This window comes from Bactrocera oleae, chromosome 6 (assembly GCF_042242935.1).
Source record: "Bactrocera oleae isolate idBacOlea1 chromosome 6, idBacOlea1, whole genome shotgun sequence".
Taxonomy (NCBI): Eukaryota; Metazoa; Arthropoda; class Insecta; order Diptera; family Tephritidae; genus Bactrocera; species Bactrocera oleae.
Window position 1 is genome coordinate 46,283,546 of NC_091540.1, and position 21,004 is coordinate 46,304,549.

Here is a 21,004-nt window from a genome sequence, read left to right on the forward strand (position 1 = left end):
GAAGATCGCTGCCAACATTTAGGCTGATGTTGTTCTTATTTCCGTGCATGCAAAAACTTGATAATTTACGGTATATTTTTTTAATAATTTCTTACTTCAACAGAAATTTAAAGCAAAAAGTTATCACGTTAACAAGTTATAGTACAATGCAAAAAAATTGCTCACATTCAACCAAATGAAACGTAGATGGGGTTAAAGCCTAATGAGTTCTAGGTTTACTCATTAGGCTTTAAGCCTTTTCTAGAGCACAAAGTGAAAATCTAAAATGAGTAAGAATATTGTCAGGGAACAAATTGGTCTCTCTACTCGAAAACGAAGTAGTTATTACCCAAGAAATACTGTAATAATTTTTTCACAAACACTTACATCTCTGCAACACTCATAGAGCTCCAGAAATACAACCGTAAAAGTATACATACCAGCTTAACAAAAGTAATTTAAAATTCCTCAGAAAGACTATATACATTTAACAGCGCTAATAACCTTCAGGAATTCTTTTGAGTCGTAGCAAACTGGTTTAAGAATTTTACAGTTTTTTTCGAAATCCTCAAAATTATTCTAAAAGAGTACTAACATAATATAAATTATATTTTTTATAGGAACAATTTTTGATAAATAGGTAACACAGCTGTAACACATGATTTTAAATACGAGCTTTTTACAATTTGCCATGTCAGCAGAAACCATAATAGTTTCCTTTTTAATTTCCTCGAGTTATAAGACTTTGATGAAACTCAACACTTTCTTCAAATGCAACAAAATTGCAAGAGTGTAAGAACACTAATGCAAATGGAAAACTGATACTATCACAAATAATAATCCAAGCAAATGCAAAGAGAAAGAGCACATGGAAATATGATTACGTATACGCCCTGTAGGACGGATTACTTCGAACTGCATATGCATACTCTCCAGTAAACTCGAGCAAATGCCAGAAAAACAAACGTGCAAATTTTTGGCAAGCAATGCAGGACAATTTTTGTGTACGATATACACTTGTTTAACATTCGATACTCGAATTTTCCATAGGAGAGTTCCACCACAGCCTAATATTGCACTTACTCCTATAAGTAAAATTTCAGCAGTTCAGCAGCATCGTTGAAAAGGATAATAAACTCTCCCTAAAGCCTCTTGTCACTATTAGCTGTGAGCAATTTTAATTTTCCGAAAACGACCAAACTAATCACTGTAATTTACACTGTACAGCAAGACGAAGTGTGTGTGTGGCTAGCAGCGCTTCCTTTGCAATGGAATTAAGTTTATTAAAATTCAATCATAAATTGCTACCTTAATTTGTTATTAAAACACCAACACAGCAAAAATCCGGCAAACGGTAGATAAACAGAATGGAAACTCATACAAATGCATACTTATATAATATGTTTGTATGTGTGTGGTTTACTGACAGTATACTTTCAGATATATGTACATATATTCTCTATATTCATATGAGGTAAAGCATCTGCCGCCGCAACTACAATAGTTGTCTTGGGAAATATGCTAAACAATGGCATATTGTTATGAGGATACATGTATCCTGTCTGCTACTAAAGTTGTGAATTAGTTCAGGCTGCACATCCTTTAGCTACGCATGCGTGCATAATTTTAATCTGTGGAAATGTGTATGTATGTATGTGCATGTACTCGTTCTAATTCTAGACTTTCATTTTATTTATGCTATATGACGCATTTGTTTAAACTTATTTCCAATTAACCATCTCTGGATTACCAAAATATAAAGATAATTCATAGTTTAGAAGAATTTCAAAAGAATTGAACATACAAGTGTTTAACTATACAAATAATACTTTCTCTTATTTTAATTTTAGTGAGTTATAGGTGAATTTGACAGAATTTAATATACAAAAAGTGTTTGACTATACAAATAATATTTTCTCTTATTATAATTTTTCATCACCAAAATTCAAGTCAGAAAAATATGTTAAACTATTTTTTTGCGGGTAAAAAATTATGAAAAAGCAAATTCAGAGTTACTAATTTTTGATCAAACCAATTAAAAATCATGTGAATATACATATATATGTACACAACGTATGCATTCAATTCATAGAACTAAAACAATAAAAAATCCGACTACAAAAAAGAACGGGCGCGTATGTATGTATGTAGAAATAAAACATACTTCATGCAATATATTCCACAATCAAATTGTTTGAATGTGTTCGCTTACTTTGTTGCAGTAAATGCGCTTCATCGCGCTGATACACCATGGGACTGGGGCACGTGGAGCTAGAGTTGGTGGAATCGATCGATTCGTCTATGTTGCAGCGCGTTATGCCGGCCTGAAAAAAACAAGAAAAAAATATTTCTTTCAATAAGATAAATGTTCAATAAATATTTGCATTCGAATATGGTTTTTAATTTGAATCAAAACAATTGCAAAAACTAGTAGTTATTCTAAACCATTACACACCGGATTAATATTAGTAAATTGCTGCTCAATAAATTTCATAAGTAAATTCCCAACTAAATGTTTTCAAAAGCATATTAATACGCTTGAGCGTGTTAATTTATAAATATTGAACTAAAAATAATTTTAAATAAACTTAAACTTTAAAGGACTTTATCACAAACTCCTAATACTTGTAAAGGAATGAAAAGAGAAAAAATTCTCGAGATTTGTATAACTGTTTAGCGAAGACATAAACTGTCACTTGGCCATAACTACATTTCGTAAATACTTCTGTAGCCTTAAACAAGAAATAATGTGAACTTTGGCTGCAACAAAGCTATAATACCCTTGACAAATGCGTCTTATAACGAAAAAGGTTGTGGCAGCTATATGCTATTGTGTTGCGATATAGTAAATGTGTTCGGGAATTGTATATTTGCGTTCCAAATAATCAATACCAAAAATACGTGGCAAATAGTATACCCTTCTCACGGTAAAAAAAAATAAATATGTAAGAAACAAGCATATGTATTTTCTCAACTACATTATATAAAAGAGTTAGGAGTACCGAATATAAACAAACAATAAAACAATGTTTTTGGATTTTAGAAACCTTAATCCATTGACGGATATTAAATAGCCTGAATCATAAATACACAAATTTTATTACCAGCAATTTCTTGGAAATTAAATCTCCATGAAAAGTTAATCGTATATCAATTCCATGAATCTTTTATCTGTATACCAAAAACAATTGTGTTTTCTTTAAAGATTTCAACAAAAATAGCTATTTTTCTTCTGAACTAGTTGGTTACTCGTGAGAGGGTTATTCAAGTTTCACGTACCACGCCATCATTCCCAGAATGAGAGCTAGTGGATGATTTTACTGAAGCTCCTTGAATGATGTAAAAAGACGATATTATATAAATTTCATTCACTTTAATAAAATTCCGTTACGCTATGAAACCTTAAAAAAATTTCAGCCAAGAAGTTAAGTGTTTATAAAAGATCTTGTGCTCTACAGTAGTCACGTAAATGATTTTTCTGTCCCATTGATCTACGAGCGTGTAAATAAAAAAAAAATACTTACGCGGCTTATCACTAGAATTCTTCAATCTGCTTATAACACATTTTCTTTAAGCTCGAATCCTTCAGACACATTTTCAATCTTCACTTGCCTTCCCAGCATACTATTATTTTAAATTACCCAACAACAACAATTATGAACACCATTATAACCCTTATAAGTTGCTGTTTAGTAGCCAGTTTGCTTCTTGATTGTTTTTGTTGTTGCCTTATTTGAACTGTCGCATAAGTTTAGCAAATTGCTGTCATTAAATTTTAATAAAAGTCAATTTAAATTTGTATAATATGCTCATCGTTCGTTACACCTACTGTCATCTGCGTGTCATCACACAAGCACATAAACATAATTATTTACTGTGTTCACTGGCTCATGGCTGTGTATGTGTATAGAGTCTCGCACACGCCCTTAACCAATCTCAGCACACTTCAATTACTCTGCTCCCGCTGCGCCGGGTAGTTATGACCTTGGGAAATGTCTGTCAAAACTTGTTAAACTTTCGCACAGCTTGCTTAAACTACTAACACATACATATATACATACATATATTGAATTGCTGTGCGTATGACTGTGGAAGCAATATGTGATGTGAAAATAAACAAAACTTGGCAGCTGTTCAACAAGTTGAGACACTTTGCCGACAAACTCTTTCTGTTTTGGGTCAAGCTTTGATTTAGTTGCAAGAAACTGAGATGCTTTCACGGTCTATTTTTTATTTTGTGCATGCAGAGTGAGAGAAGTCAGCTGATCCAATTATTGAACTGATGCACAAGCTTCTCGGAGACAAAAATATTAGTTCTCACTGTAGCTAAAGGAATAGCTTAAAACAAAATAGGTACCCTTGTTTGAACTGCTCTGATAACTAATAAGGCTTCGCCTATTATGTTGTCCGTATACTCTTGGACACCTGAATCTCCCGTATGCTAAGAAAACGACCGGATATCATCTGTACAAGGTTCTTCGAATGGTTGAAGAAATATCTTTGGTAATAAGAACTCTGACTCAGCCTGAACTTCCATTTATACACACGTGATAAGTTCTGAAAATTTTCCGATCTAAGTGGGGAGCTGGAGTCACTTCACTGTTCCCTTAAATTCTAAGCAAAAGTTTAGAATAGTAAAAATTTGCTTTTACAACTATTAATATAAAAATTACATTATTTTATGGTATGCATTTGATTAACCTACTTACCGCTATTAGGCTGCTGCTCACAACCGCCTTGCCGCCTTTGGTGCTGCTCGTATTGAAATGTTCGATTACCTCCCAGTTTGACTTTTTCGGCGTCGCAGCTGAGTTCTGTTGTGACAATTGTTGGTGTGATGTTTGTTGTGATGGCGTTTGAAGTTCCATTGTGGCCTTTGAAGCACTGGCATGCTTCAACGAGGAAGAGCGATTAAAGAATTTGTGCTTGAGCTTCGGTTCCTCGAGAGAATAGATATGAGAATAAAGCAAAAGTTAATTTCTTCGAAAGCTTTCACTTAAAATTTCTACAAATGTAGAAACTTAACTGACAAATCGACATTATTTGCAGACAAGGTCACACAGTGCTTCTACTGTTTGCTTGTCATGAGTCAAGAAGTAAGATAAAAGCGAACGCGAACGTCGCTGTGAAGTGGGAGAGGAATCGACAAGCTCGCCGAACATCGTAAAACATATTATGTGCAGGCTTGTTAATGGTATCTGTGCTTTGGAGTGCACTTTCCATTAAAGCCGATATATAAGTGTATGTGTGTGTGTTTGTATGTAAGTACCTACCTCTTTGCTGATGTTGCTGCTGCCAGCACTGCCACCGCGCCGCATACCGCGCAACGACAAGCGCTTGGACCAATCATTTTTCTGGCTCTCCGATGACAACGAACGAAAGATCTGTGCCGAGGCTGCGGCAGTGGCGGTTGCGGATGTCGTCATGCTGCTGTCAAAATGGGTTGGTCGTATTCACGAACAAGCGCGCCGTCCTGAGAGTAAATGAAAGCGGAAAATTGCAATGAGTGATGGGCCAATGCTATTTTTAGCGATTGAAAGTGAACACTTAATAAAAAGATGAAAGTCGCGGTTGGTTTAGGGAGTGATGCACGGTGGAGCATAACATTAATTCTTTCAATATATTTATGCGTAATTACATGTTTGATCCTAACAAAGCAAGCCTCATAGATTGTGAGCTCTTTTAAGCCGTATGCTTTTGGTTACTTATACGCAGTGTACAACACGAAATTTCTATGATATACTTGTACAGTGATATTCACGTTGCCGGAAAAGTAATATAGTATAGATTTATATATAGATTTATTTAAAAAAAATATTTTACAGCGATTTTAAAGGGATTGGAAATTACAGGTTCCTAATTTTCAAACCGTTTTGGAATACAGCAGAAAGTTGAAGAAAAAGCCCAACGATGTTCGGTACAACAAAGCATTTTAGTCATCAGTTAGATTTTAGAAACTGAAATACAGATGCCTTTAAGCCTTTACGTAATCTTATCCGATCCTACATGTTGCTTATGTAATAAAAAACTCGGCTTGAAACGAAGCCAATGCCTCCGACAATATACGACATTTACATGTTTTGCGCCAATCACCATACCAAATTAAAGAATACAATCGATTTGTGTGTCACATTAATAAACATTAATTACCATTAAATTTATTTTCATTAGCAACATTAATTAAAGTACTCCTGGGCCAAACACACGTAGTATTCGACCAATACACAAATATTCGATTACAGCAGACATCACGATTAACCGTAAATATCAATAAAAGCAAACATAAATTTTCTAAACAGCGATAACGGTATAAATTACTACGCACGAATAAGTAAGGTAATTAAAGTCAATGCCTACGAATGCGAGTGTTATTGCTTTGAGTTCGGAATGCTACACACTGACTCAAAGGTATGTAATATTATACCATATATGTGTTGTTGTGTTTACACGGCACTCAAGAGCTTGTAATCTTGTTGTTCCTACACATGTTTGTGCCGCTTAAGAAGGCTTTCCGCAGTGCAATTGTTGTTGCGCTGGGCCAATTTAACGAACGAGCAGCATACACGCGATTGCCAAAATAATGAGAACACAATGCGAGTATTTGCAATAATCTTAGATAACGTTTTATGCACAGAAAAGGAAAGCAATTGCGTTTATATAGTATGATATTGTATTCAGGGTTGCAAATAATGCAAAACAAAAATATTTAATAGTTATTTTGAAGACATAAAATATAGTTTTTAAACTCTCATGAAGTTGGAAAGCCAATTTATGACGAACTGTGCCTTAATAAAATACGAAAATGCATGCATAAGTATTTGTGTTTTCCACCATTATCCGCTCTGAATATATAAATTTATTTATATGCACACGTGCCTCAGTATGAAACATATTAACTAGTTTTATGCTTTTTAGCCGTGGCTTCAAGCTGATATCATATAAACTAATTGACGTTGGGTATTCGCCCAACTATTCAATTATAAAGCGCACTCACTGTGTACTTAACATACACATATTGAAACTATAATTACATACCCCAGCAGGAGTTTGATGGGGTGTGGAATACGATGGAAAATATTTATAAATAAATTTATGTGTGAATTGTGAAAGTGTAGTGAAATATAATGAAAAGGCGAGAATAAAATTTCAATTTAATGGCAGATTTATGTGATAAATTTATTAAGTATAGTACGATTGGTACTTTTATTAGAAAGTGTCAGTAAGCAATGCAATGTTCGGTAAGGTTTAAGATATTTTAATGCTTTTAATGCCTACATGGATCTTATGTGAATTGCTTTATATTATAAGTAAAGCGACGGATTTAATTTACTATCAGCGCATCAAAAACTTTTAGTCTATCAAAAAAATACAATATGTAGCGTTATTGAATCGGGAAGTGTTTGCATCTTCTCTAATAAACAAAACAAATCGTTGAGACGTACTTTTCTGCTAAAGGTTATATAAGTAGTGCCATAATGACATTCCTGTCCCTTCAATTCCGATAGACCGTTGATGGACTCAAAATTGCATTTTGGAACCATAATTAATTTAACGATAAAAACATATATCCCCAATATTTCATTTGGAACCATGATATCGGTATATCCCTGGAATATGTTAGTATCAGATTACCAAACGACAAGTATTCTAAAAGCATATACGTGGTAAATTTAATTCACGCCTACTACAAGTTATCATCAGTCTAAAAGAACCAGTTTTAAAAAAATTATACCAAAATGTTTTTCTGGCGCCAAATAAAACAATAAACAAATTGAAGATTAGCCAAATGAAATCTTAGGTATTCCTGTTTAAAATACGCGCGTACATTGTCAGTTGATGTCAGAATCACAGTTGTTACATCTGTATTAAATCAACAATTTCTCTTAATTTGTTGCCTACATTTAGGTTTATCACCCCAATAATGTGCTAAAACAGAAAAAATACTCAATGCAATATCTTGTCAAAACGAAGCAAATGTTGGTTTAAGGGGTAAAAAATCGATTATTTTGAATATATTTGATAATGTTCTCCGAAAATATGAAATTAATTCGGCAAAAAGTTTTGAAGATTTGGGCATATTTGTAGAAACTTTATAATAAGAGTAATCGGCTCCTAAAGCTTTAAACACATTTTTCTGGAAACGCTGATTTCAGAGTCGATTATGAAAATTTTCCGAAACAGCTCGATATCAACTCTTAATTTTAGCAAAATTAGATGTAGTGTTAGTCAGGTAATAATGAAATTAAAAAAAATTTTGATATTAATTTCGTTTTTTGAAGTGTAAATTTTTTTCACAAACCCATACTCTTTTGAGAAGCCGACATTTTGTCAAAAATTAAAAATTGTAACTACATCTTCGATCATTACTGGCATTCATTTATAGTTATAAATAAATTTTTTAGGATATTGAGTTTAGGATAATTTTAAGCATAAAGATCTTCCTCAACGCCGAACATCTTTTTTCGGAAGCTCTCTAGGAGATCGGTTCAAGGGAATTCAATTTTTTTTTAATAAATCGCCGACAGTACATTAAATTCTGTAAAAAGAAAGGGAGTATGGATACTGGATATGTATACTTGGATACCATCTTTTTCCATATTTATGTTAAGTACTCATCTGGTGTGATCTTTATTGATGGTCCAATAAAACTACCACGAGTAAATGAAATCTTGTACGGATTACAAAAAAGTTGAATATTTCCAAAAATATATATTTAGGCAGAGCATGTTTACATAACACAGATATGTAAACCATATCATGCCAACAAAGTGAATTGACATAGTTCTATAATAGTTATGCCTATCAAACAGCGGCATATAACCCAGCACTACTACTCAATTTACTTCAAAATATTGTATACCAGCTCGACTATGTGCAATTTTTATTATCCGTAAAGTATGTGTATATAAATATATATGCACATAATATAGGGATATGCACGGCTGTTTGATTGACATTTTAATGGCGCACAAAATTGTTGGCTGTTTATTGGTTTAATATTCAGATAATGTTGATGTAGCTGCTAGACGAACAAAGCGCACATAGTTTGCTAATTCTCGTCAGCAGGTATTGTTTATTATAGTTAACAGCTATGTTGCTTTACTTCTCTCATAGATAGATGTAAATTATTTATTATTACTCTCCCAGACGGCGGCGCAAAGTAGTTAAGAAACGGAAAACTAGTCGAAACAGCAAGTAAAGTAATGAAAGTAATAAATTAAATTATTTTCAAATCGATTCATGTTAATATAATTAGTTCATTATTAGATATACCTAGGTCTCATTCATAATGTTTACTCACTTCAAATATTTGCAATTAATCAGTTTGTTCTTTTCTGCTAGAATTGCATAAATCCATTTGAGCACTTGTGTTTCGTGTGTTTGGGGATATAAAGCTTTTAATATTCTCCGAATTTGTTCCATTAATAAATTAAATATTAAGTTCAGTAAATACTTTCTAAAAGAGCATCACTACGTACATTACAAAAAATATGTACCCTTTTTACAAGTCAATTAACACAAAAAAAAAAATTCCCAGCCACTACGATGTTAGAAACGCCTTAAGCTTCATTACATACTTTGTTGTGCAGAAATCTAAATTCATTGGCAAAATATTACTCTGTCTTGCAATAAATAAATTTTCATTCGCCTTTGATTCACTGAATTTTATTCTCCTTCTCCTTTTACCATTTCCCCCCACCCGATTGATCCTTTTTCATTTACCGCTCTGGCGTGCAGTTCAACCTTCAACCTTCATCTGTTAACTGCTTTTGACTTTTGCAAAAAGCAAGGATATTTCCTCAAAACTGTAAGTACCTTTTCCATTCTATCAAACGGTAAAACAACTAAACGAAACGAGTAAGAAAGGGCTAAGTTCGGGTTTAACCGAACCATTTATACTCTAGCAACTTGCAAGAGTCAAAGCCGGCTAAATATCTTCAGATTTTGGCAAAACTTTATATTAAGAAATGTAGCGAAAATGTTCAAGTTCATTGTTCGACGAAATAGTTAATGGACTACAATCACATTTGGTGTTATATTAACTTATTTTGAAGTTCATAGATTCGCTTATTTTTATAACAATATTTTACTTCCAGTGTGTGAAAATTATACTAAAATCATTGGAGGCTTAGATTATTACATCAATTTTTGAAATTGCTCAAGTATACATAAGAAGTTTTTTCAAGCAATTTTATATATATAAACATATACAATTAGATGAAGTAAAGTTAGCCGGACGTTTCTAAATCATGAATATCAGTTGTATGGGGACTAAGGCAAGTTTCTGTGCGATATTATCCATTTTAGATACACTGTTTTTAGGAAAACATGCTTTCTTAATTTCCTTAAAATAACTAGCACATTGGCAATATACATATGTGGTATAAAGGCAACTGGAACAGGTTGACCTATATTTTCGGCTAAAAGTTAGCCATACGCACTGGTGTCTACATATTTGGCGTCTGGGTTTTTCAAAAGTTTTAGTCCGATTTGGATTATTTTTGGGCGTAAGAAAAAATACCTTTAGAGCACTATTTGTGCAAATTTTTATCCGGATACATTGATTGGTTCTTGATTTATATACTGGAAAATGAAAGAATTAGATGGAATATAAAATTGCGTTACATGGAAAATAGGCGAGTTTTCTCTGATTTCTTCTATTCTCACACTGCAATGTACAAATATCCGAATTTGGTTAAAATCGTTCGAGCAGGTCCGGAGATATGTGATTTCATCTATAAAGTCCTCTCGCGTCATCTTGGGTGTAAAATTGCATATCTCTGAAGCATCTATAACTAATGTATCGCACTTTTGGTAGTTTTTAACAAAACAGTTATATGGGGAGAAAGCGGGACTATAATCAAATTTCATCTATTTTCACACCGTCGGTATAGATTCTTAAAGGATTTGTTCTAAGCGAATTTGATATAGCTTGAATGGTTTCGGAGATATGTACCTAAAACTTATTAAAGGGCGGACCACGCTCACTTTTAAAAAAAATTTTAGCGCACAGGTGCCCCTAGCTGCTGCAATCCCCTGTACCAAATTGCAGTTTGAAATCGTAAGTTTAGTGCTTTTTTATGGTATTCCTATGTTTTCGATTAATGGTGCTATGTGGTCGTGGCAGTGGTCCGATAACGCCCATCTATAAACTCGTTCTAATTTTTTTTTCCAAGGAACGCGTGTGCAAAGTTTCACTACGATATCTAAATTTTTACTTAAGTTACAGCTTGCACGGACAGGCACTCACCCGGATTACGACTGGTCTCGTCATCTTGATCATTTATATAGTATATATAATCCTACAAATATATCTAACTCGATTATTTTTGGGTGATACAAACAACCGTTAGGTGAACAAAACTATTATACTTTGTAGCAATATGTTGCAAGAGTTTAAAAAGGAGCTGATGACGGCGCTATAAAAAGTGTTGACAAGGAGCAGCTAGTGTTGATATCTCTGTACTTGTTTACTGTTGTTATTGCTGTTTTCTACTACTTACTTCTTTCTGTTTTCTACAGTATAAACAAATAAGCATTTTGTTGATTTAATCAGCTATTCGTTGAAAATGTGAAGCTACTTCAGATTTGTTTGCCCAGCAACTCTTAAAGATTTGCACATTCATTGTTACAATTCAACTCAACTTATAGCTCAATTTTACCTGGTGCTAAAATGATAAAGACACATGCTCCTAAAAGATTTTATAAATATATATTTAATAAATACATATCTTATTCTCCCTTCTATAATCCCTACCCTCTTCCCTCCCTTAAATATAAATTCTTGTGTTTATGTGCTTTGTTACTTTGCAGTAATTAGAGAGCCCAGGATTTTAAGTCGTCCAAAGGGCTGATTAATTTTCCCAGAAGCTTCTTCAAGTCAGAAATACAATCTTCTATACTTCATGAAAATTAATAGTTATTGTTTCGGGCGTAATTTTGACTCACTAACTAAGGAATCTTTAGCACGCTGTCAATGCACACAGCTGAACTGGTTGCATTACTTTACCTTTTTAAACAAAATTAACATTTTTAATTCACTTTCCAAATTGTCATATATATATATATATATATATATATACAAGATTTGTTCAAAAAGTATCGCGAGGTTTGTAGTTCCATATATTCGTGGTCTACGTGTATCGCATCTTCACCGATATCTACTTACCTAATATCGTAAGTGTATTATATCTAGAGGTGATATCTTTGATGGGGACAATATATATATTCATGAATAAATAAACACTTTCTTAGGAAACACAAAATTCGAGATTTTGAAAAACCCTCGCACACACCTGACCGATTTCAAAAATTAATCTTCTTATTATACCTGATCACAGCCTCAGAATTGCGGTATTCAGACTACCATTTTAGATAATTCGCTTTAATCTCTTTAATTTGCAATATCGTTTTGTTACTGTTGAGATAAGCTATTAGAGTAGTAGAAGTAGTTGTAGATTCTTTTCAAATCCCATCCTTAAATTTAAGCACCCAACACAAGAGCTGAACAAGATAAATATATTAAAAATCTATTTTTAAATTCTACACGTTTCCGCCTCAATTCACTTGTGAATCATACACCTAAACAACTGACGCTAACACTGCAACCAACGGGACAACAAATATCTACAAAGTGAAAATATTTTCGCGAATATATATGAAACTGCTGACAGGAAACAAAAATATTTCTGCTTTAAGCAAAAAATTTGTTTACAAAAACTACGTGCATACATAAATCATGTAAAGAGATAAAAAAGAACCATTCCACCAGAAACGCTCGCTCATTCAAATAAGCACTAAAATCAATTGTTAGCGGCAAATAATCATAAAAATTCCGAATGGCCAAATGAGAGCGGGCAAAATCGTTCAATGAATTCACACAATGAAAATACAGAATACATTTTCATGCGAAGCGATTTCTTGTGTGTAATAAACTCGTATAAAACCAGTAATTAAAAAAATTATATAAGCATTGAAAAAGAATCCATGTGGAAGAAGAAAAAGTGAATTCCCAAATAACGCCCAACTTCTGGCACAAGGTCAGGTGAGTAGGCGAACTGGCAGTGTTGTAACATGTGGGTTCAAGAAGAAAGAAGATTCCTAAATGAAAATTTTAAGCCGTGGCCGGATGAGCGCGATATAACAAAGCAAAAGGGCTGACGAAAATTCCAGCAACAAATCGTTAAGGATTTTTGAAGATTTTGCTGTCAAAAAGCGGCTTTACAATGAACAAAAATAGAAATACCCAGACGGCTTAGTTTCAGCGCAAGTAAACGAAAAGTTCGCAATACACAAAGAGCTAAATTTAAATATATTTTTACATGTTTATATGCAATGTCTATATTACGCTGTTACTGACACTTTTCGCAACTGCCAATAAAGTTATTCAAGAAATATGTTAGTGTGTTTCTATGTGCATATCTTGTACTATTATATAAGTATGAGTCGAACACGCACTGAAATATTGATAATTTTTGAAGATTACAGTGGATGCTTTTAGCCGATTTGATTTTCGTTGCTCAATTACTAAAATTAATGTGTTAAGAGTTTTGAATGTGAAATAAAGAGTTTACTTTGTAAACGTACTCGTGTTGAAAGAGCAGAAATATACTTTCGGAATTTTTTTTATGAATATTTCACAATTGAAAAGTTAGCAAAATCAAAAGTAATAGCTCTTTACTTTTAAAATTAAAAAAAAAAGTATTTGTTATATTACCTGTTTTATTACACTCTATATGATATTTCTAAAGTTAAGAATCTCACATATACAAGAATGTTTTGTACTTAAATTAAAAATTTCTTGAACCACTAAAAATCAGTTCAATACAAGTCAAAGCCCCCAACATGTCATTTCAATTAAAATTGCTAGGTATACACAGACATTATTCACGTCAAAGTCAAAAACAAAGTGTTTGAACAAGTGTTTGTGAAAGCTTCACAAAAATCAATATTTCTGCTTAATTTAAGGCATTGTTTTTCTTAGCTCATTTACCATAACACTGAGTAGCCGAAGCAAATTGCAACTGGGCGCTGTGCCAAGTGAGCAGCAAGCCAGCACACTTAACATTGAACTTACAGAAGGTGAAAAATTGATCACACACACACAAGAGCACATGCAAAATATACCCAGTTGCACCATTGTAATGGGCGTCAATTCAATATATGATATATGAACTGAAAACAACCGGTAAGGCCTTAAATTGTCCTGACACCTGAACAAAACTGATTAACTTTTGTTGCTGACGCAGCTTTCGACGTCAGCCATTTACCACCACAGATGTGCAATCATATATACATATGACTATAAAGTAGATATATGCGAACATATGAATACATAAACATGCAAGTCGTAAAACAATACAACAACAAGGCAGTTTGTTCGCTTTTTCTGCAACCATCCTTCCGTATACATTCACACTTTCAAGTGAAATTCTCGCTCACTAGCAGACGCTCACTACTTGTTAAGTCATGACCAACAGAGCGTATGAGCAACAAATATACCATAGATGCAGATACGGGTTACACAGGAAGTGAAATCGATATAAAAAGTAATGAATGTGATTTATTGCGCTTATTAATGCAATAGAGAATGATAACACAGCAAAGGCAGATGATTTATGGACTATTGTGGAGTATTTTTATGAGATAATGAACTTAAAAATATTGTAATAGGTCATAGGTTATATAGTTCAATATTTATTAAGAATAGCGGCATAATTAGACATAAATTACTTCTAGTTGAAAATAATTAGTATATTATTGATTCATGTTCTTATAATATATATGACAATTTGTAAAAACGTTTCATCTTGTGATACTCGTTTTACATTTCGGCTTTATAGTTGTCTGCGTCAAAGATGTAAACAACATTGTTTACATTTAGGCATATTTTAGCAAAATCATATACCATACTAATAAAAACATAGTAAGGAAGTTCTAAGTATGGATGTAACCGAACATTTTATACTCTCGCAACTAGCAAGGATCAAAGTCCGGATCAAAGATGGGGCATATGGGAATTAGGCGTGGTTGTAAATCTATTTCGTCCATTTTCACACTACCTTATAGAAATATGAGAAGAATGTTATGCACCGAATTTTATTAAAATCGGTTAAGCAGATCCCGAGATATGGGTTTTCACCTAAAAGTGGGTGGTGCCACGCCCACTATTTAATTTTAATCACGGTTCTTATAAAGTCAATCCAGAGATAAAATTTAATGTCTCTGGCGAGTTTAGTGCTTGATTTATCGTGCTTTTAGTAATTTTTAAGAGTACTGTTATAGTGGGATTGTTCGGGATTGTCACCCGATTTCGCCATTTTCACAGTGTCGATAGAGGTACTAAAAATATTTGTTCTCAGTGAATTAAGTTACTATAGCTTTAGCGGTTTAGGAGGAAGGCACATTAAATCTAATAGGGAGAGGGACCACGACCACTTAAGAAAAAAGTTTTAAACTGCAGATGCCCCTTCCTAATCTGATCCTGTATACTAAATAACAATATTGTAACTTATTGTGGAGCTTAGTTATGGCACTTTTTTTGTTTTTGATTAATGGCGTTTTGTGGGCGTGACAGTGGTCCGATTATGCCCATCTGCAATAACAACCGTCTTACGGTACCAAGTTTCATAAAGATATCTCAATTCTGACTCAAGTTACAGCTTGCACAGACGGACGGATGGACGGACAGTCACCCGGGTATCAACTCGTCTCTTCATCCTGATCATCGATTAGTTTTAGGTGATACAAACAACCGTTATGTGAACAAAACTATTATACTCTGTAGCAACAAGTTGCGAGAGTATAACAAGAAAATCTTTAACTTCGACTGTACCGAAGCTATAATATACTTCACAAGAGCATTTCTTATAGCATAAAAGAATATAAAACTATTTTTATCTAGATTCGGTTAGTTTGTAAGGCAGCAATATGCTATAGCGGTCCAATCTGAACAATATGTTCGGAGATTGTAGCGTTATTTTGGGCAAAACCTGCGCCGAATTTTTCGTACAAGAAGTTGATTTTGATCAATCAGTTTATATGGCAGCTAGGTCCTATAGTGGTCCGATATTGGCGATACCGACAAATGAGCAGCTCCTTGGGAGAAAAAGATGTGTGCTAAATTTCAAAAACTATCTCAAAAACTAAAAAACTAGTTCGCGGACATGGAAATCGGCTAAGTTCGTCAAACTAATCATATATATATATACTTATATATATAAAATGTATATTTAATCCCAGTTAAGCCGCAAACTTATAACTGGTATTAACATATTTTGCATATCCTAAATATTTCATGTATTCTCACTTCAAAGAAAGTTTCTCATATATTTCCATGTAATTTTACCTGCTGAAACCGAATTTAAGCCCTACACCCTAGAATTTTGAAAAAACTGTAAAAAACCGAAAAAACACGAAAATTGGAAGTTTTGGTAATTGAAAAATTTTTATGCTTGTGCCTGTAACCAGGGCCCCTCCAAGTGATGATGGCGGGCAATAGGACCGTCTGGCAGGGTCCCTGGGTGAACGGCTTGTATGTCGTCATGGCAGGCACAAGTAATAAATGTTTTACGATGCAGGAACACGGAATCCCAGTATCGGCATTTTTAGTATTTACTTAGACTTTTAATGGCTAGTGGTCTGAATAAACTTCAGGTAAGTATTGAGCGGATCTAAGAACATGAAAATCATGCTTAGTTTAAATCTAAAAAAAAATTTCAATTACCAAAACCCCCAATTTTTGTGTTTTTTCGGTTTTTTACAATTTTTTCAAAATTCTAGGGTGTAGGGTTCAAACGGGCCTCAAATTCGGTTTCAAATAACATGGGAATATATGTGTCGCATCCCAAGTACAGTAGATTTTATTTTTGTTGTGAGCCGGTGTAATTAAAGCTAATTACACATTTTTTTTCTTCGAATTTCCCTTCCTACATGCCAACAAAACACTCCTACTATTATATTTTTTTCATATCATAAAAGCAATGAGAAAATTCAATCCAATTAACAACACATAATCCATGATTTCATTTATAACAATTCGATTAAATCAATGAGAGAAATTATTGTGAGAATTGTTTTGCAAATGTCCATAGCGGCCAATAATTTTGGCTCGCAAAAAATTTAGCCCAAAGCAAATCATTAAATCTTATAAATAAACAGAAATGAATATTCACACGTACATGCAAACTAAATATCTAGAAACACTAATTTACCAAACGTTTTGGTCATTTTTCTTGCTCTACTCTCCCCTCTTGCCTTTTCCGATTAATTCTATTTTTTCTCACTTTCGATTGAATAAACAACCGCCGGCACATATAAGCATGACTAGTCCTCTGCGAAAGAGAGGAAAAAATAGAATAATTGTTTTGCTTACGCCCAAATGAATTTTTATCGAAATTAATCATTCAACCACTGGTTTTTTCCTTCTCACGCTCTGCTCCTTTTCTTCTAGTTGCCACTTTTTGCCCAAAGCTTAAGAAAAAGTTTATTGCAATTAAACAAATTTTGTTCACACGAGTATTTGTTGACCACTGTTTGGCTTAAGGAAAGAAAATATCTGCTTTATGTCTTCTCTCCAAACGTTTCCTTTTTTCCAAAGTTTGTGGGTAAGCTAATACAGTATGTGTTATTTGTGTAGTCTCAGTAAAGCATTCAGTCTTTTCTTTAGTTGTTGGCGCTATTCTACTTCTGTTTTATAAATCATTTTACCAGAGCCATTTTTCGCAATCTCTCATTCGAAAATCCTTAAGTGCAGGCGGCTTAAATTTGGTTACAGAGTGTTAAGGCTTTGCATAAATATGTTCATTTGTAGGTATGTATGTGCTTATATGTCCATGTTTAGTCTAATGCTCTAAACAAATTTATTTAAATTTCTAACACCAAAATGCTTAAATCAATGCTGTATCTGCATTTTGAATTCTATAATTTCCAAAGCACAAAATGCTTCTATATTTCATGCATTCACTCTTCAATATTTTAAATGCTTAAAATTTTGCGTCAAAAGTTGTTTGCCAATTTTTGAAATTAGATCCGTTTGTGAAATCATTTCATGCTATCAGATGTTAAGCGTTGAAAGCTCGCTTCGCACAAAAATCCTATGATATAGACCTTAGGCTGTCAATGAAACTCAATAATAATAAAAGGAGCTAACATTAAACTTTTACAAGTATTTTCTAAAATATTAAATATAATATACAATAAAGGTATAATTCCTGTACATCACTCTGTTTGGTGTATTAAATCATTCAACATGGAAGCTTGACCGTTATAATAAATATGCATTCTTTGAGAATTAAATTTAATTTAGTTTAATTCAATTCACAAACAATTTATGGCAGTCGCAAGGGAATTAAAGCAAAGAATTTTCATATCCAACAGCAAAAACATGAAACTGTGCAATGCTCGAACCAACTAACAGCGTTGGCAGACAGACAGGCGAGCAAACGAGTATAACTTTCGCAAGTTTATTTCATATCGCCAGTTTGCCCAAAAACAATAAAAAAAACGGCATGTAATAACAATGAAATAATGACACTCACTTTTCACCTTTTATTAAGTGGATGTTTGCAGGTATTTAATGAAAATTTGTGTTTACAACGTAAAACAACAACAACAGTAAAAACACAGCTGTCAGAAAAACATTTTAATCAGCCAGGCATGAGGCGTAAAAGCCAGGCAGAATCACACAGGTGCCACCCCCTTCTATGTACACACACAAAAAAATATATCGGCTTTTGCTGGTATATAATCGGCAGTATTCTCATGCACATTATGAGTGAAACTCACAATCAGCATATATTTTTGATGTATGTGTGCAAGCACAAAAGCTTAACCCCACATTATTTCATCGTAGTAGTTACCACAAAATCCGAGTAAAATTAGAAGTTATGCTTTGTATACATATATAGATATATATGTGTGAATGTATTTATATTTATTTATTAGCATATTTTTTTGTTTGGTTTTTCCGTACTTTTTTACCATAAATTAGGTTATTAATCACTGTCAGCGCACTTTGAGAGCTTGTTTGTTGTTCTCAATAGTTGTAGCTGTGCTCTCGTACATAAATACACACGAAAGCAAAATGTACATAAATACGTCAGCAATTACCGAAAATTCCAAATATGCTTCAGCAAGAACAACAACTACCCGTTCGGAATATTTGAAGTTTACAAAAAATAAATTAATTATATTTATGTTAATTGAAGTTAAACATATTTTAGCGCTATGTTCGACGTGGAAAGTTGCAAGAGCACTGTGATAAAACTGTAATCTAGCCAATTATTTCACTAGCTAAACTTACGTAATTTAAAGGGATGAAAAAATTGGATTCTATCCAGTACGACCCTGAAATGATAATTTTTTTTGCTAGATTACCAAACTTTATCATAACAAATTCTAAATACTATTCTAAACAATACCAGAAAATAGTATACATATTAAGTCTTGCACATATATAAGTGCGAAGTTTGTAACCACAAGAGGAACCGTTGGAGGAGCTAAAAAATATATACACGAATGATCAGCATGACGAGCTAAGTTAATTTAGCTATGTTCGTCTGTTGGCCTGTATATATGCGAATTAGATCCTCAGTTTTTCAGATATCGATCTGAAATTTTGCACACGTCTTTTTCTGCGCAAGAAGCTAATCATTAGTTAGAACCATCAATATCGCACCACTATAGCATATAGCTGACATACAAACTGAACGAAACCAGTTCTTGTTTAGAAAGCTTTTTTATTTAACGAAATATCTTCATCAAATTTGGCACGAATTATTGTTTAAGGTAACAGTACAATCTTTGAAGAAATTGTGCAGATCGGACCACTATAACATATAGCTGCCATACAAAATATATCTACCATGAAGAATGTCTACACGCAGTCAAGCGAACATCACTGAAAGGCAATGAAATGATATAAAATAATTCAAATTGGTGATAAGCAGATTAACTACTTCAATATGGGCAGAAAAGTGAAATGTGAAATGCGACAAACAGGAAGCGCCATAAAATGTTGGGTGGGAGCATATTTCTCAATAAATGGCTGACAGTAAAAATAACAAAGCTAATGACGGCCGATAACATCTAATACATAAATTATATTGCCTAACACTTGACAACAAGACATAGCAACATGAACGCTTCAGCTTCGCAACAAAGTGAATTCCCCGGTTGATACATTAAGAATTTAAAACCAACTGTTAATCGTAGATTAAAGGCACAGGCATTTAAGTCTCCTAGAATTACACAAATCAGATATTTGGCTAATGCTTTGCAGCTGACGTTGAGCCTTTGGAGAGTAGGCACGCCGAAGATGGATTTTTGTGACAGTAAAAATAGCACAAAAATGTATGTGTATATTTTAATAATTCTAAGCTCATTCTGCTCCTTTGCTGCCAATAGTAAAACAGCTGCTTCGTTGACACGCATATACTTACTCACAAAAATTACTTAATTTCAAGAGAGAATTTGTGTTTCCGTCGTTAAAAGCAAATATGTAAATATTTTTGTGGGCCTAGGTATATATATATTTACTTTGCTATTTATGCTCCCACATCTGTCACTTTAACTAATTTGCATGTGGGCGGTCTTTTAAAGTGCCTATCATTTTTTCAGCAGCTATAGTAGGTATGATACTTGCTGAGAAAGGATGTTGCGTAATTTTTTATTCACTTTTGTATTCTTTTTCATCCCTATTTTTTCGCGGAATGTGATCATAAATGTATGCAATTTATTACATACAAAACTAATCATAAAGCATTACAATTGATAGTTTGCCTATAATTAGGCATTTTCGAACTATGGTTACCCAAGTCGCTCACCGAATTATATTGTAGAATTCTAATTTTTTAATGATCTGATTTTTAAAACTCATAATAAAAAAAACATTATGACCAATGAAAGTAAAACCATCTCTTGCAAAACATATCCGTAAAATTATCAACTCCTGTGTGCATTTTGACACACCCTTTATCGCCTTTTAATATTTGCACACAATTTTACATGAGCTGCTGACAAATAT

At 33.3% G+C, this 21,004-nt stretch overlaps 1 protein-coding gene across 1 annotated transcript in view; it reads right to left on the reverse strand.

The window, feature by feature from the left end:
* Positions 1 to 21,004, reverse strand: part of LOC106620232 (uncharacterized) — a 100,227-nt gene that overhangs the window by 65,104 nt on the left and 14,119 nt on the right. The window contains exons 2-4 of the mRNA XM_036372201.2: positions 5,253 to 5,452; positions 4,689 to 4,919; positions 2,192 to 2,303 (exon numbers count right to left, since the gene is read on the reverse strand). Coding sequence (XP_036228094.2) covers positions 2,192 to 2,303; positions 4,689 to 4,919; positions 5,253 to 5,405 — 496 coding nt within the window. The 5' untranslated portion in view covers positions 5,406 to 5,452. The remainder of the gene's footprint in view (positions 1 to 2,191; positions 2,304 to 4,688; positions 4,920 to 5,252; positions 5,453 to 21,004) is intronic.